Below are 18,280 nucleotides of genomic sequence, written 5' to 3'. Positions count from 1 at the left end.
CTAGTTATGGGGTTTGAGAACATGCAACTTCTGTTTAGGAAATAGATGCCCTATCTAGTTAGACACCATCATTTTGCATTAAAAATCTGACATTTATATTAATATATTGGTGCACGGACAATTTATGAATATTAAAAAAAAACTCGAGTTTTTGATTTTTTTTAATTAAATAAAATGTAAATTTTTTTTTTGTAATTTGAGAAGACGTGTATTTTTTGTTTATCAAAAAACATACAATGACACCAAAATTAGTTAATATAAGCCTCTCAACTTTAATAATATACTAACTGAGCACAAATGTTGTGTCTGTAATGTAATATATGAATATTATATATTGCATATATTTTGTTTCTCAAATTTTTATTTTGTAATGGTACTTACAAAATTAGATATGATATGAGGTTTAGTAAAATAATATTTCTATAATGATGAATATGAAAATTTAAACACGATCTATTATACTAAGAAAAATACAATTAAATAAAGATTGAATAAATAAAATACATTCATTTTTCTTTGTCTGAAAGAGTCAAATCCAAAAATATAATGATTAGGTATCTTGTGAGACCGTCTCATGAATCTTCACGAATCTTTATTCATGAGACATGTCAATCATTTTCATATTTACAATAAAAAGTAATACTTTTTTATGGGTGATCCACAATAGAATATCTGTCTCACAAAATTGACCAACGAGACCATCTTAGATAAGTTTTTATGAAATATAATTATATATATTAGAGGAAAATGTATGAAAAGGTAATTTTAGAATTTTAAAAAAGTTTCACCAAAATTAGTTATGTTTTGAGATCTCTCCCTTAATTAATAGTAATTAGTAAGTACAGATATATATACATACATATATAGCTTTGTTTTTAATTTATTGTATTTTTGAAAACATATATATTTTATTATATAATTATAAAAAAATATCAAATAATATAACTAAGGTACAATAAATATATAAACAAATAGAGAAAAGGAAATTAAATAAGAAATGACAATATAAGAATAGGTGGAAGAATGATAATTTGGTAGCATAAATTGTAAGAGTTTTGTTATATGATAGAATAAATATGAATGATTAACATAAAACAATTTCTTCACAAATTACGTTTCGCTGCAGATTTGGTAAATTTCTGAGTTAACGTAATATCCCGTAAAATCTTGCTAATCATGTAAACTGCACTAGGAAAACACAGTACTTTTGGACACATTCTTAATATAGGAAAATAGAGCTCTTTTAATTTGATAATCATAGATTGATATAATTATCGTGATTTATCACTAGGGAAATAGATCTAAATTAAGATCATAGAGATGGAAATGTAGGGTCTTTTTCTTGATGAACCACGAGATTAGCCTAATTCCAAAGAATTGATATGATCCACTTGTGTTTTTCTTGTTAACCTTGTAACATATATAATCTGCATATGAATAGTCAATTAGGTTAAAGCCAGAGTATTTGAGATACCAAAAACTCGCACAAAGAGTTTCATTAAAATATTTAATACCAAAGACTAACACAAAGATTATGAATAAAATACTTAATAATCAGTTAAATGATGTGATTGTTTAGGATTCTTTGAATTTTCCAGACAAAAAAATAACAAATATGATTTATCGACGAACATATACGAAAATTTCAACAAATTTTTTTATGAGATAATAACATAATGTTCGACATCGTTTATAGAAAAAAAAAGTAAAATTATCGAGCCTACATTTTCAGCGTATATATCTACCCAATCGAATACATACGGCAGGCAGTGGTGGAGGATAATGTCGGGCACTATGCCAAAGCCTTCCCTTTATATACGAACGATTTGGAATACTTCACGACCCATTTGAAGTATTAGAAAATCCTAAAATTAAGGGGCACTTGAGGCGGCCTACGGAGACCTGGGCTGTGCCCGACGAGGGTGGGTTGGGTCCAGCATCAAACGACGATGCTGCTGTGGCGACCTGACCCAAGACGAAGGCCAATGAATGCAATGATGGGGTCTGAGGAGGATGGGGATAAGGAGAAGCTTCGGTCTGGCTTGAATTAGGGAGAAACCCAATGTTAAGTAGAGTGATGTCGCGGGTTTGGAGAGTGCTAAGCAGGCGATGCAGGAGGCGGTGATTCTTCCAGTGAAGTTCTCCCAATTCTTTACGGGTATGATTTCCTTTCCTTGCTAAGTTTATTTTGATTGAGCGATACGTGCAACTTTTTATCGGTACATATGGAAGATATTTGGTATATGTTGAAGTTGATTGCCTTGTGGTTGTAATTTTATTGTCAATGATTGGAGTTGAGTCTCATGTTGTGGATTAATGAAATTTTAGAAATCAAAAAGGGCAGTAATCGATAAGGGGAAAAATTATGATTTTTTAACCTCGTCTAGGGATGACAATGGGACGAGATGGAGACGGTTTGCCCTCCCCATCCCCGTCTCCTAATTATATCCCCGACTCATCCCCGGATCTACCTAATCAGGGAATCCCCGTCCCCGAACCCGCGGGGATAAAATCCTTGTCCCCCAACTCGAACCCATTTGAAATACCCGAATTGTTAATGAAACTTCAAGTACTCAAATGGAATCATAAAAAAATCTATAAAATATCTGATAAAGAGTTTATATCAAATGTCAAATACTGTAGCAAAAAAGATGCAACTCAAATCCTTGAGATAAAACATGTAAGTATCGTACAACAGTCATACAAGATTGGAGAAAAAACTAATGTTATTTCATCATTATAAAAAGAAATGATCAAACTCATAATTATCATCGCCATTTTCTTCTCCATTATGTCGAATCACATCACTCCACACATTAATCAATTTTAATATTAGTGCGTGACTTTGGCCCATCCGGATCCTGCAAATTAATAAGACTTATAGAAAAAAATTATATAAATTCAAAACACTTTAATACAATGACAAAAACAACTTATTGCTTACTTCTATGTCATAATCATTATCAAACTTTTGATCCTTTGAAACTGTATAATCTAATAATTAAGACAAATAAATAACAAAAATTACAAATAAATTAGAAATAATTTAATTTGAAAACTATTTAATACCTTGAATTTCACTCCATAACCAAACCGAGCACACATCAAAGCTTCCACTGTTTTAGGATGATGCCTATTACGGTGTGTACTTAAAACTCTCCCACTAATACTGAATGTTGATTCGGAATCAACGATCGTCACAAGAATAGCCAACACATCTTTAACAATATCATGCAAAATGGGATATTTGATCTCACTTTTCTTCCACAAACATAAGATATCAAAGTCACTTGTATTTCTTGGCAAGGGTGACTCTTTTAAATAATAATCCAACTCGGATTTCTGATGTTCAGTAATAGTATTACAATCCATGTACATCTCGAATTTATCAGCATAACTACTACGCTTAGGAAGTGGAGGCCTTAAAGATGAAGATTGTGATTCTTTCATTTCCTGAGATTGTTTGGATTTTTTCATGTACTCTTCTACCACCTCAAACAATTTTTCTTCACTGTTTCAATCTCAAATGAAGACATATCACCATAAACAAGAGGATAATAGAATTGAATTATTTTCATCTTGTACCTCAGATCTAAAATGCTCTCAATTGCTAATAAACAATTCATCACATCCTAACATTTATCAAACTTTACTTTCATATTTGTTGCCTTCGTTTTCACTAAATTATCATATGAGAGAAGCCAATCACTAATTGCCAACTTAATATCACAAATGGTTGAGAAGAAAAGATTTATAGTCAGTTACTTGGTCCCTGAAAACAACTCTGTGGCATCATAAAACATCTCCAATTTAGAAGAAATATCTTTCACTTTTGACCAATCTTCTTCTTTGCGAACTCTTTTATATAAAGTCTCACTTTGTTTCAAACGAGTAAACACATCTTTGTATTCCAATGCAGTGATAAGCATTAAATAAGTGAAGTTCCACCGTGTTTTGTAATCAAGTTCCAATTTTGTGGTGCTTGGAATATTCAACTGTCGAGCTGTTTCAATAAATTTTTCATCTCTTTTCGGAGTTGCTAACCAAAATCCGACACTATAACGAATTGTTTCAATACTGTCACAAATTAATTCTAGTACATACCTCACAACCAAATTCAAAATATGGGCACAACACCGCATGTGAAATAATTTTCCTTCTAAAATAAGTGAACTTGGAGGAAGCTTGTCCAGAATAAGCTCAATCATAGCATCATTAGTTGTGCAATTATCAACAGTTAAAAGATATAACTTAGAATCCAAATTCCAATCCAAGAGGCATTCAACAAAGGCACTTGCGAGGACCTCGACAGTATGTGGACACACATACATAAATATGGTAAAAAAATATAATAAATTTTAATAATAATAATAGTAATATAATTAATGGAAAAATACAAGTATAAAGTTAAAGAGTTAAAAAAATTACCTTACAAGCCGACTTTGTAATTTCCATGAAGTATCGATGAAATGTGAAGTAAAGGCCATGAATCCTCTTTTCTGATTACTTGATGTCCACATATTAGTTGTCTATGCAATTCGACTAGCATTTGAGTCTAATAATTTCATTGTCTTATCTCTTTCATACTCAAACACCTTCATGATGTCGTTCTTAATTGTGTTACGGGAAACAACTTTAAATATTGGTTTGTAACGCATACGAGCACCTTCTAAAGCCCGCATGATCGACCATAGATAACGGATACTCATGTAATAAAATCATATTCGCAAGATCCGCCCTCCCATGATCTTGGTTGAAATTGTATGTCCCAAGTACCATCGTCTCATCATTGGATTTTGTCGACTGCAATAGTAATTGATTCATCGTCTTCTGTCTTTTGTACAAACATGTTTTTATATGGTCAAGCAAATGTCCGATGCCATTCTTAGCTTCAGCACCCAAGGATTTCTTACAATCATTGCACATCGCTCTCCATTTTCCTCCAATTTTCTTTCTCTCGAAATGATCCAATGCGAGAGATCTTAATTTTCTTTTATTTCCATCATCTTCTGCTGTAATTTCAGCATCTAAATTCTCATTAAGAGATGTTTTGTTTGCCCATATTGAATCACTCTCATTTTACGAATGTGATGCTTGACTTCCCACGGTTGGAGCAGTTTACATGGCACCCACAACCTCTTAATCATTAGTTTTCATCTTAAATGATACAAATAATAGAGTAAGTTTGGTTGATATATATATAACAAAGCATCCTTGTATCATTTCAATGAAAACTTTTAATCACCCCAAAGAAGTTCATGAGATGAAAACACATTTTAAATAATTAAGTGAACTCAAACTAATTTTATTTACTGATTCAACCAACATAATCATTAATTATATGATGACAACAATTTAATCAAAGAACCAAACAGATGAGAAGCTACCTCATGCAGTACGTAGCACCANTGAACCAGCCCCGTTTCGGGTTTTCTTCGCGGGGCCCCGAACTCGCGGGGAAAATTGCCATCCCTAAGTCCTCGTCTCTCTCAAAAAAATAAAATAAACAAGAAAAGAATCCAACAAGATGTGACATGGGAAAAGAATAAGAAATATGAGAGATGAAGTTCGGGATTCGTGAATACTAAAAAAAATTTGATACATAACATTTTACTGTTTCATTCGATATTTTTTTTTACATGAATTATTGGCTAATATTAGGCAAGAGATGCCCATGAAGATCTTTTCTTTTATACGGTTCAGCTGGAACAGGAAAGTCATACTTAGCCAGAGCTGTTGCCATTGAAGCTGATTCCACCTTTTTCAGGTAACTTACACATCTACATAGGCTCAAAATATTTTGTAAGGAGCAACGTTTTTAAATAAACTCATTTTGTGTAATTCATTTGTTCTTCCAGTCCTACCTTCTGACAATTCTCCAACTTCATGGCCTAAGTACTTGATATTTGAAAATGATGAATAAATGTAGAAACTAAAAACATCTTAATAACAATAATTTCTTCCTGAAGAATGATAACAAATTTTTGAAGAAACATGGCACACTTCACAGTCGAAATATTCATGAGACGAAAGTGTCGGCAAAGTCAAATGTGGCAGGCATTAAATGAGCATACAATGATGATAATGTTCAGACGGAAATAACGCATTTTTAACGCGTATTCACATGGGCAAGGGGCTCTATAAATAGAGCTTTCCCCTTCATTCTGAAATCATCCATTTTTCGAGTTTTCTATCATTTTATAGCATTTGAGTGCTTAGTTCTATAATATTTGTGAGGTGTTTGTTCTCCTATATTAAGAGAGTGTGTGTTCTATTTGGAAACACAGTGAGTGAGTTGTACACAACAAAATATTATAGTGGAATTTTTTTCATCTTGCCCGTGGTTTTTACCCTAATAATTTTTAGGAGTTTTTCACGTAAATCTCAGTGTCCAGTTTATTCTTTATTTTCATATTTATTATCTCAAATTACTGCACGTGAGACCAACAAGTGGTATCAGAGCCTTGGTATAAAATTTCTTAAAATTCTGAGTATGCTCTGTGGTTGCAGCCTAAACTGATCTTCCACATCAGAAAAGATTTTTTGAGATTTTTTTATTAAGGCGTGATTATTTTATTCAGTCTACTAAATTGTCGTAGACATAATGACGGGCAGGTACGAATAGCAAAGTTCAACGGAAGCAATTTTATGTTGTGGAAAATAAAGAGACAAACAGTTTTAAGAAAGGATAACTGCTTGGCGGATATTGGAGATAGACCGGTGGAAATTACGGACGATGGAAAGTGGAATGAGATGAATGATAATGTTGTTGCCAATTTACACTTGGCTACAGCAGACGAAGTATTGTCAAGTATCTCTGAGATAAAAACAACCAAAGTTATCTGGGATACTCTGACAAAGATCTACGAGGTCAAGTCACAACACAACATGATTTTCCTAAAGACAAGGCTTTATACTCTTCGGATGGCAGAATCTTCATCGATGACCGACCATATCAACACACTAAATAATATATTTGCCCAACTCACTTCCATGGGGCATAAAATAGGGAAAAACGAACGTGCAGAACTTCTACTTCAAAGTCTACCAGATTCATATGAACAACTTATCATCAGAATTTCCAACAATATTCTTATGTGCTTTCTAAAATTTGACTATGTCTTAACTGTGGTTCTCAGTGAAGAAAGCCGGTGCAAGAATAAAGAAGATAGGTTGGTAACATCGAAGCATGCAGAAGCTCTACTGATGATAAAAGGAAGATTTATGGATCGTGACTCCCGTGAGAGCCAAAGACGAGATAGATCAAAGTCAAGAAGTAAGAAAAAAATATATTTACTGCTTTAAATGTGGCGGTAAAGGGCACTTCAAGAAAGAGTGTACGAGTATCGATAAAAGTTCTCAAGGAAATATGGCCAATACTTCAGGCGATGGTTAAATATTATTCAGCGAAGCAGCAACTGTTGCAGAAAGCATGCACAAATTTTGTGACACGTGGATTATGGATTCAGGAGCGACGTGGCACATGACATCTCGGAGAGAATGGTTTGATCATTATGAACCAGTCTCAGGAGGATCTTTATTCATGGGAAATGATAACGTCTTGGAAATCGCTGGGGTCGGTACTATCAAAATTAAAATGTTTGATGGCACCATTCGCACCATACATGAGGTACGAGATGTGAAAGGACTGACAAAAAATCTTTTGTCCTTGGGACAAGTGGATGATATCGGGTGCAAAACACGTATCGAAAACGAGATCATGAAAATTGTGAAGGGTGCGCTTGTGGTTATGAAGGCGGAAAAAATTGATGCAAATCTGTATGTACTTTTGGGAGAAACACACAAAGAGACGGAACTAGCTGTTGCATCAATTAGTTCAGGAGAAGAATTAACAGTGTTATTGCATAGAAAGCTCGGACATATGTCAGAAAGGGGGTTGAAAATTCTCTCAGAACGGAAGCTGCTGCCGGGACTTATAAAAATATCAATACCCTTTTGTGAGCATTGTGTTATCAGTAAACAACACATATTAAAGTTTGGCACTTCTACTGCCAAAAGCAAAAGAATATTGGAGCTGATTCATTCGGATGTTTGGCAAGCACCGGTTGTGTCCCTAGGAGGAGCGAGATACTTTGTCTCGTTCATTGATGATTTCTCTAGGTGATGTTGGGTGTATCCAATCAAAAAAAAATAAGATGTTTTTCAAGTCTTCAAAGATTTCAAAGCGCGGGTTGAACTTAAATCGGAAAAGAAAATCAAGTGTCTGAGGACTGACAATGGAGGAGAATATACTAGTGACGAATTTGATGCATATTGTCAACATGAGGGCATCAAAAGACAGTTTACGATGGCTTACACACCTCAACAGAATGGAGTGGCGGAGCGGATGTACATGACCTTGTTGGACAGAACAAGAGCTATGTTGAGTACCACGGGTCTAGCCAGGTCATTTTGGGCAGAAGCAGTCAAAACCGCTTGTTATATTATCAATCGTTCTCCTTCAGTGGCGATTGATCTGAAGACTCCGATAGAGATGTGGACCGGGAAGCCAACAGATTAATCTCATTTGCATACATTTGGAAGTCCTGTGTACGTTCTGTATAATGAGCAAGAAAAATCGAAGTTGGATTCGAAATCCAGAAAATGTATCTTCTTGGGTTATGCTGATGAAGTAAAGGGGTTTCGTTTGTGGGATCCTACTGTTCACAAGCTTGTCATCAGCAGAGATGTTATCTTCGAGAAAGATAAAGTAAAGGGAGACAAAGACACACTGAATTCAGAAAATACTATATTTCAGGTGGAAAATAAGACGGACAAATGTCAAATTTCTTGTGAAGCAGTACCAGAGCACGAAGAACAAGAACATGTTGAGTCTGAGGTTTCCAATGTGAGGCAGTCAACTCGAGACAGAAGACCACCAGGTTGGCTTTCAGATTATGTCACTGAAACAAATATTGCATATTGTCTATTATCAGATGATGGTGAGCCATCGAGTTTCCATGAGGCTACTCAAAGTTCGAATGTATCCTTGTGGATGATAGCAATGAAAGAAGAGTTGGAGGTATTAGACAAGAATAAAACTTGGGATCTTGTTACACTACCACAAGGGAGGAAAGCCATTGGAAACAGATGAGTCTATAAGATCAAGCGTGATGTCAATAACAAAGTGGAGCGGTATCGTGCTAGATTGGTGGTAAAAGGGTATGTTCAGAAAGAAGGCATTGACTTCAATGAAATATTTTCTCCTGTGGTTCGGCTTACAACAGTCAGAGTAGTTATGATATTATGTGCGTTGTTTGACCTACATCTAGAACAGCTAGATGTGAAAACAACATTTCTTCAAGGATATCTTGAAGAAGAAATCTATATGCTTCAGCCAGAAGTTTTTGCGGAAAAAGGCAAAAAGAACTTGGTTTGCAAGTTGAACAAATCTATGTACGGTCTCAAACAGGCGCCGATGTGTTGATACTAGAGATTTGATTCCTATATCATGAGCCTTGGATACAATAGACTGAGTGCAGACCCTTGTACGTATTTCAAGAGGTCTGGTAATGATTATATCATTTTGTTGTTGTATGTGGACAACATGTTGGTAGCAGGCCCCAACAAAGATCAGGTCCAAGGATTGAAGGCATAGTTGGCTAGAAAATTTGATATAAAGGACTTGGGGACCAGCAAACAAGATTCTAGGGATGCAAGTTTACCGAGACAGAAGTAACAGAAAGATTTGGCTTTCCCAGAAAAATTATTTGAAGAAAGTTTTACAACTCTTCAACATGCAAGATAGTAAGCCAATTTCGACCTCTCTTCCTGTTAACTTCAAGTTAACCTTCCGAGATGTGTCCTAGCAGTGAAGCAGAGAGGATGGAGATGTATCGAGTACCATATGCATCAGCAGTCGGAAGTTTGATGTTCGCCATGATCTGTACAAGACCAGACATTGCTCAAGCAGTGGGAGCAGTTAGTCGGTATATGGTGAATCCTGGAAAGAGCATTGGAGCACTGTTAAAAGGATCCTTAGATACATTAAGGGTATCTCGAATGCTGTATTATGTTATGGATGATCAAATTTTACACTCAGGGGTTATGTCGATTCAGATTATGCAGGTGATTCTGATAAAAAAAATCTACTACTGATTATGTGTTTACACTTGCAGAGAGAACATTAAGCTGGGTTTCAAAACTACAAACAGTTGTGGCGTTATCTACGACGGAGGCAGAATACATGGCAGCTACTCAAGCTTGCAAGGAGGCAATATGTATTAAAAGGTTATTGGAAGAGATCAAGCACAAACAAGAAAATGTTCCTTTGTTTTGTAACAGTCAGAGTGCCTTGCACATCGCAAGGAATCCAGCCTTTCATTCCAAGACTAAACACATTGGAGTTCAATTTCACTTTGTGCGAGAAGTAGTAGAGGAAGAAAGTGTGGATATGCAGAAGATTCATACAAAAGATAACATAGCTGATTTTTTGACCAAGCTAGTGAACACTGATAAGTTTGAGTGGTGTAGATCCTCAAGTGACATAGCAGAAACATAAGCAGCAGATAATGACAATATTGAAAGGATGTGTTGATTTTCTATCAAATCTCCAAGTGGGAGAAATGTCGGCAAAGTCAAATGTGACAAACATTAAATGAGCAGACAATGGTGATAATGTTCAGACGTAAATAATGCGTTTTTAACGCGTATTCACACGGACAAGGGGCTCTATAAATAGAGCTTCCCCATTCATTCTGAAATCATCCCTTCTTCGAGTTTTCTCTCATCTTATAACATTTGAGTTCTTAGTTCTATAATATTTGTGAGGTGTTTGTTTTCCTGTATTAAGAGAGTGTGTTCTCTTTGGAAACACAGTGAGTGAGTTGTACACCACAAAATATTATAGTAGAATTCTTTTCATCTTGCTTGTAGTTTTTACCCTAATAATTTTTAAGGGTTTTTCATGTAAATCTCGGTGTCCAGTTTATTCTTTATTTTCGTATTTATTATCTCAAACTACCGCACGTGGGACCAACATAAAGCTTATCCTTGATGATTCTGTTTTGTATAGGAACTTACTCTGTAGGTGTATGGAATAATGAGTTACTCTGTATGCACATGAAGTATTCATAATCTTCCCCCAAATTGATATTAGTAAATCAGTAACACTTCTTAATTATGATTGATTTAATAAGGTTCCGGCCAGACAGAGACCAACTATCAGCAGATACGATCTTGGAAGTGCAAGAGAGATTGACAGAAGAGTTAGGCGAGGAAAGTTGATTGTGTTTATGTTGTGTTTGATAGGGTTCAAATGACGAAACATCTTCGTGGCATATAGATTACATGACGATCGTCACTAGTGAAAGGACCGGTTAAGAAGTAAAAAATGTTTAGAAGGTGGGGTTGAATAAACACTCATATATTATGTTCGTTTTTCGTACGTAGAGTTCAGTTTAATGACAAACTGATACTCGGTATCTCGCCAGTCGATGACAATCAGTTTAACTGAGAAAACAGTTGCGGAAGTAAACTGAATGAAAGATAAAATAACTAAAATAAAAGGTAACTGAAATGAAAAGCACGCGATTTATTTCTGGATGTTCGGAGAATGAAATAACTCCTACGTCACCCCTTCTATCACAAAGAGAGGATTTCTAATAAAAGACTTTGATCGAATACAATGTTTGTACTGACCCACTTCAGTTTGGTCTTATCAGTGCCAAAACTGAAACTCTTAGTTACAACAGGCTATTTTAGTTCGTGACTGATCTTAGCACAACTTAACAATATAATAGAGATTACAGTGTGCTAACAAGCTCAAAGACGGTAGCCTTGAATGCTACAGATAGAACTTAGTAAGAGTGAGCTTTTGATTTCAGCAGAGTAACAGCTTGAGTAAAATAGTTGTTCTTGTATCCTTGTTTCTTCAGCTGCTCTCTTCGCCTATTTATAGGCTTCTCTTCCAATGGTAACTTGATATAATATTTGAATTTTATATCCGTTGATTGCCACGTTGATATTCTTCTGACAATCGTACACTGTAGACTCCTAAATGCGGCGTTCCACTACGAGTTGCAGTCTACTTGTACTGATGTCGGTTGAACGTCCTTTTCATTTGATGACGTGTATGGCTGAGCGATCAGCTGATAAATTGTAGCTGATAAGCTTGTGCTGAGTGAATCAACTGATCAGTTTTCAATTGATCAGTCAGCTGTCTTTAGAAATCCAGTTAGGTTCAACTGATCAGTCAGTTAACTTCGAAGGTTCAGTTCAGCTGGATTCGGTTGCCTTTGATAACTCATGTGATACTTCAGTTAAGCAAGTTGTATAATACAAATACTTGATCAGTTAGTCCAATAGATAAATGATTTGTCAAATAGCCGAAATTAAGTTTCCAACAATTAGCTTCCATTTTTTGTAGGGAATCGAGCCCTACGCTTCTCATGTTGATTGTAATTAGTTTTGTATACAAATATTTATGGTGTATCTGCAATGCCAGTTGCATTGGAATTGTATGAAAGCTTTGTTCCGTTGATCTCTCTTTTTAACTTTTTTATTTTTATATGGTTCTACGACTCGTCCAAAGAATTTTTTGTTATCTGGATTTTTACCTTGTTTATGTGTACTTTTCAGTTTTTAGGCCACATTGGTGCAACATTTGGCCTGTACCAAAATCCGACACTTTACCAGTTGGTTGAGACAACTGATCTCTTGCTGAAACTTCAGCTGGAACGGCTTTTAGTGGAATAGCCTGAATAGGTTGTTGAGCGTCTGAAGGTTTCAGCCTTTCAGTTTGAATAGCTTCCAGCGAAGCTAATGGCTTGGTTTTCTGGGTTCTAGGCTTCTTGGTAACCTTGGGAGATGGAGTTTTCTCCGATTCCGATGCATTGGCAATCAGCTTCTTTTTGGAGGTCTTCAGCTGTGCCAGAGTTTTTGCCTTTTTCACAGACTTGGGAGCAGCCTACGGTACTCCAATCTCTTTTTTGATCTCGACGAATTGATCAGGAGTAAGATCCAGTTTGGCCTTGGGCGGCAGAATATTCTTAGCATTGAAAACTTTGAATTTGGATGATCTTTCAGAATCATCAGCCACCAACCCTTTGATTTTAAGCAAATAGCTCAACTGAACAGCAAATCCTTTGGACTGTTTGGTGGATAGAAACATGTTTTTCAATATGTTGAAGGTGAGTTGCCTCCAGTTGAGTCTTTGTCCTGCCATGATAATGGTAAGAGCTTGAAATTTCTCCAAGGTAAGAGCAGCAAAGGATCCTGCCTTTGCCAATAACACCTTGGCTACAATGTCAGCCAAAAACTGAACCTCATGCTTTAGTTCCTTCTTTGGATTGGAAACTTTGATTTTCCGTCCATCAGCGGAGAGTTGTGTCTGTATCTCTTCAATATCTGATGCTTTAACATCAGAAAGGTGTGCCAATATATCAGACGACAACAAGAATATCTCACCAAAGGAGTCTTCAGATATGGTCAACAATTGACCATTGACAGTAGATGAGATGCTTCCATCCTGATTGATAAATCCACTAGAGTAGAAATCGAAAAGCTCTTTTGGATAGATTTCTTGAGAAGATTGTCCCAAGAATGTTCTGAGCCCAGCTGATTGAAGCTTCTGAAATACATTCTTGACCTCGGCTTCTTTGATAGATAGGACTGAATCGAAATTGATCGCCATAGCATTCAACGTATGCGCTGGAATCTGGTTGGTCATTTGAGCTGAATGATATGGAAGATGAAGTCTTCCATAAAATCCTTCGCTATTGGGAGGAGCTGCAAGGACTCCAGTTCCTCTATGAATGTGGAGAAGCGAACACTCCTAGAGTGTTGGCAAAGCTAGAAAAGTATAGAGAGCGTTTGCACGTTGCCGAGACGGTGAACCTCTTTGGAGATGGTTATGTCTACCAGCTGATGCTCCACAATGAGAGGACTATTCTGGAGCGAATAGCTGTTTCTGATAGCTTTCTTAAGACTTCAACTGGCGAAATATCCGGTTGGATGAAAAAATGGAGGTCTTTTGTTGAAGAAGAATATTTTGGTGTAATCCGCAACAATTTCTTTAAATAAAGACTCATTTAGTTTTAGCTTTGTCTTTTATTTTTCTGCAATAGTTAATCTCATAAGCTGAAAAATAAGTGACTAACTAAATCATAATAACAAACTGACAAGCTAACATCAGTTAAGAATTAGATAAATAATACAAATATATTAGCAACTGAGATATAATCATGGAAAACTGATTAAGATAAATCTATTAAACCAAGTATATTGCGAAAGTGAGAAAACTTAGTCTCGGGTAGTGGTTTGGTGAAGATATCAGCTGTTTGTTGCTCAGTTGAGACGTATTCCAGTCTGATGTCCTTCTTCAAGACATGATCTCTGATGAAGTGATGCCTGACATCGATGTGCTTGGTATTTGAGTGAAGAACTGGGTTATACGTTATAGCAATTGTGCTTGTATTATCACAAAATATAGGATATTCTTTGGCGATGACTCCATAGTCTTTCAGTTGTTGCTGAATCCAGAGCAGTTGAGCGCAGCAACTTCCAGCAGCAAGATATTCTGTTTCAATCATGGAAGTAGCTATGGATGTTTGCTTCTTGCTGAACCAAGATATCAGTCTATCTCCTAGAAACTGGCATGATCCACTTGTACTTTTCCGATCAAGCTTACATCCTGCATAATCTGCATCTGAATATCCAACTAAATTAAAAGATGAGTCTTTAGAATACCACACCCCAACATTTTGTGTGCCCTTAAGGTATTTTAAAATCTTTTTGGCGGCTGAGAAATGTGATTGCTTAGGATTTGCTTGAAATCGAGCACACATGCATACAACAAATACAATATCAGGACGACTAGCAATTAGGTACAATAATGAACCTATTAAACCTCTGTATAATGTCCCTCAACTGATATTCCCCCTTGATCATTGTCTAGTTTAACTGATGAACTCATGGGAGTGCTTGCTGCTGAGCATGATTCCATGCCAAATTTCTTGAGCAGCTCCTTCGTATATTTGGTCTGACTGATAAAGATACCAGTTTCCAGTTGCTTCACTTGCAGTCCAAGGAAAAATTTCAATTCACCCATCATGCTCATTTCGAATTTGTCCTGCATCAACTTAGCAAACTTCTCACATAATTTGGGGTTAGTTGACCCAAATATAATATCATCAATGTAAATTTGAACAAGTAGAATATGAATATTCTTACAGAATTTGAACAAGGTCTTATCAGCTGATCCAACTGAAAAATCATGATCAGTTAGGAATTTTGAAAGCGTTTCATACCAAGCTCTTGGAGCTTGTTTCAGACCATATAAGGCTTTGTTCAAATGGTAGACATAATCAGGAAAAGTATGAATGATGAAACCTGGAGGTTGCTCCACATAGACTTTTTCCTGCAGCTGACCGTTTAAAAATGCGCTCTTCACATCCATCTGGTAAACTTTGAAGTTCTTGAATGATGCATAGGCGAGGAATATTCGGATGGCTTCCAGTCTTGCAACTGGGGCATATGTTTCATCATAGTCAATTCTTTCTTCTTGCCTATATCCTTGTGCTACCAGTCTCGCCTTGTTGCGCACAACTGAACCATCTTCGTTCAGTTTGTTCTTGTACACCCATTTTGTACCTATAACAGTTTTTGAAAGTGGTCTTAGAACTAAGTTCCAGACATTGTTATGGGTAAACTGATTCAGCTCCTCTTGCATTGCATTTATCCAGTTTGGATCAGCAAGAGCTTCATCAGTTTTCTTTGGTTCTAATTGCGATACAAAGGCTGAATGAATGAATAAGTTAAGCATCTGATTTCTTGTTCTTACCGGATCAGATGGATTACCTATCACCAATTCCGAAGGATGTGATTTCTTCCATCTGAGTTCAGTGTTTGTTGTATCCAAGTTGGTAACTGCTTCTGTATCAGTTGGAGCTTCATCAGTTGGCAGTTGAATATTCTCAATAGGCTCCTCCAACTGAACATCAGGAATAGCTTCCTGTTCAACTGGTTGTTCTAGCACTTCTGGTTCTGGTGTTTGGAGGTTGTTGTGATTGATATGATTGTCTTCTTCATCTTCATCCTCCAAACTGATCTCTGTAAGTCTATCAATTAGCTCAACTGGATCAGTTGGCTTATCAGTTAGAGCGTTTTCTTCAAAAACAACATGGATAGATTCTTCAACATTCAAAGAATTTTTATTAAAAACTCTATATGCTTTGCTAACTGAAGAATATCCAAGAAATATCCCCTATGTAGATTTTGCATCAAAGGTTTTTAAATGATTTTTACCATTATCGAGAATAAAACATCTGCAGCTGAATATTTTAAAGTAGGAGACCACACTTTTTCTTCCATGCCAGATCTCATATGGTGTTTTCATATGATTTTTATTAATAATCGATCTGTTCTGAGCATAACACGCAGTGTTTACTGCCTCTGCCCAAAACCTTTGAGAAATGCCCGAATCAGCAAGTATTGTTCTAACAGCTTCTTTAAGGGTCCGGTTTCTCCTTTCAGCTACACCATTTTGCTGAGGAGTTCTAGTTGCTGAGAGCTCATGCTTAATTCCAGCATTTTCTAAAAAATTTGAAAGAGTTTGATTGATGAATTCAGTTCCTCGATCAGATCTGATTCTATCAATTCCAACTGATTTTTCATTTAATAATTTTTTGAAAAGCTTGATCAGTTGTGCAGCAGTTTGGTCTTTGGATTTGAGAAAAATAACCCAAGTAAATCTTGAAAAATCATCCACAATCACCAAGATGTATTTCATTCTCCCTAAGCTCATGATTGGTATTGGACCAAAGAGATCCATATGTAATAGTTCTAAGCATCGGGAAGAAGATTTACGGCCCTTGTTTTTAAAAAAAGATTGTACTTGTTTACCAAACTGACATGCTGAACAAATTTTATCTTTGACAAAATCCATTTTGGGCAAACCAGTTACAAGATCTTAGTTACTCAGATATGCAATGGATTTAAAGTTCAGGTGGTTCAATCTCTTATGCCACAACCAGGTTTTAGAAATTTTTGAAGCAATGAAACATACTGGTGCATAAGGTTGATCATTCCAACTGACTTTGTAAGTGTTTCCACACCGTTTGCCAGTTAGAATAACTTCATCAGTTGAGTCTTTGACTGAACAAGAGTGTTTGTCAAACTGAACTGAGAATCCGTTGTCGTATAATTGTTTGATACTAATCAGATTATACTTGAGATTCTCAACTAATAAAACATCATTAATGGTAAAGTTATCATGGATAAGCTTACCCTTACCCACAGTTTTACCTTTGAAATTATCTCCAAAACTGATGTTTGGTCCAGTGTACTTGATCAGTTGAGATAACAAATCTGTATTTCCTGTCATGTGTCGTGAGCATCCACTATCCCAGTACCAGATTGATTCCTTAATTGTACCTGTTACCTGCAATCACACACAAGATATAATTTTTGGTACCCTTTTCTATTTGGGTCCTAAACTGATTAATCCTTTAGTAACCCAAACTTGGATTAGTATGACTGACTGTCCAGTTCCTGTATTCCAGATGGTCTTTCTCGATTTGTGTGTGTTTGGTGTGTAGTATGCAGATGATACAACATGTGATTTAGCTTTGTTCGACTGATTGTTCAGCCGATATCTTTTCTGAACCGGCTTGCTGTCATAGTAATTGGAGTAGCCATTTGAATATTTTCTGCTGAATCTTTTTTATGACTGACTACGTGAGTCAGTTAAAACTTTTGGGCTATAACCAATACCATATCTTCTAGCCTTGTTCGTACTTTCAGTAGGTTGTTCAACCAGTTTACTTGGCTCATCTTGTTCTTGTACCATAACTGATTTGACAAAGTGAATGTATTTTCCTTTATCCATATTCAATTTTGGTCGAGTATTGTAATGCCTGAAGAAAATATCACAAGTTGTTAATTTAGTAATGTGAGATTACTAAATAATTAATGATTTTTAAAGAATGAAATATGACATATTTTGGTCATACGAAATCCAAATGATTTGAAATTTGGATATAACGTAGAAAACTCAAAGATATAGAAGTTTCATGTTTTGAGTTTTGGAAAATTTGATCGTTTGACTGATCCAAATGGATATATCGGCGTTGAAAATGTTAAATATTATATATTATATTATATTATATTATATTATATTATTTTATTAATATAATATAATATAATATTAAAAAAAAATTGAAAGTTGATAAATTTGAAACTCACGAACGTGAGTTTCAATCTTTCAACAGAAGACACAGCAGAAAGAACGAGAGAATAAGAAATAAAGTTTTCGGATGTTTCTTTTCGGTCGTGTGACTTA

At 35.7% G+C, this 18,280-nt stretch overlaps 1 protein-coding gene and 1 long non-coding RNA gene across 2 annotated transcripts in view; one reads left to right on the top strand and one right to left on the bottom strand.

The window, feature by feature from the left end:
- Positions 1-2,534: 2,534 nt before the first annotated feature.
- Positions 2,535-4,317, bottom strand: LOC140957843 (uncharacterized). Its single transcript, XR_012171701.1, has 3 exons — positions 3,070-4,317; positions 2,945-2,994; positions 2,535-2,861 (listed from the first exon to the last, which is right to left on the bottom strand). It is a non-coding gene; the product is annotated as an uncharacterized lncRNA (long non-coding RNA).
- Positions 4,318-13,683: 9,366 nt separating this feature from the next.
- Positions 13,684-18,280, top strand: part of LOC140957204 (uncharacterized) — a 10,550-nt gene continuing 5,953 nt past the window's right edge. Inside the window, exon 1 of the mRNA XM_073414341.1 lies at positions 13,684-13,948. Within this exon, the coding sequence (XP_073270442.1) occupies positions 13,684-13,948 (265 nt within the window). The remainder of the gene's footprint in view (positions 13,949-18,280) is intronic.

The sequence above is a fragment of the Primulina huaijiensis genome, chromosome 14 (assembly GCF_012295235.1).
Source record: "Primulina huaijiensis isolate GDHJ02 chromosome 14, ASM1229523v2, whole genome shotgun sequence".
Taxonomy (NCBI): Eukaryota; Viridiplantae; Streptophyta; class Magnoliopsida; order Lamiales; family Gesneriaceae; genus Primulina; species Primulina huaijiensis.
Note: the sequence above shows the minus strand (reverse complement) of the source record. Positions and strands in the feature narration are given on the sequence as shown.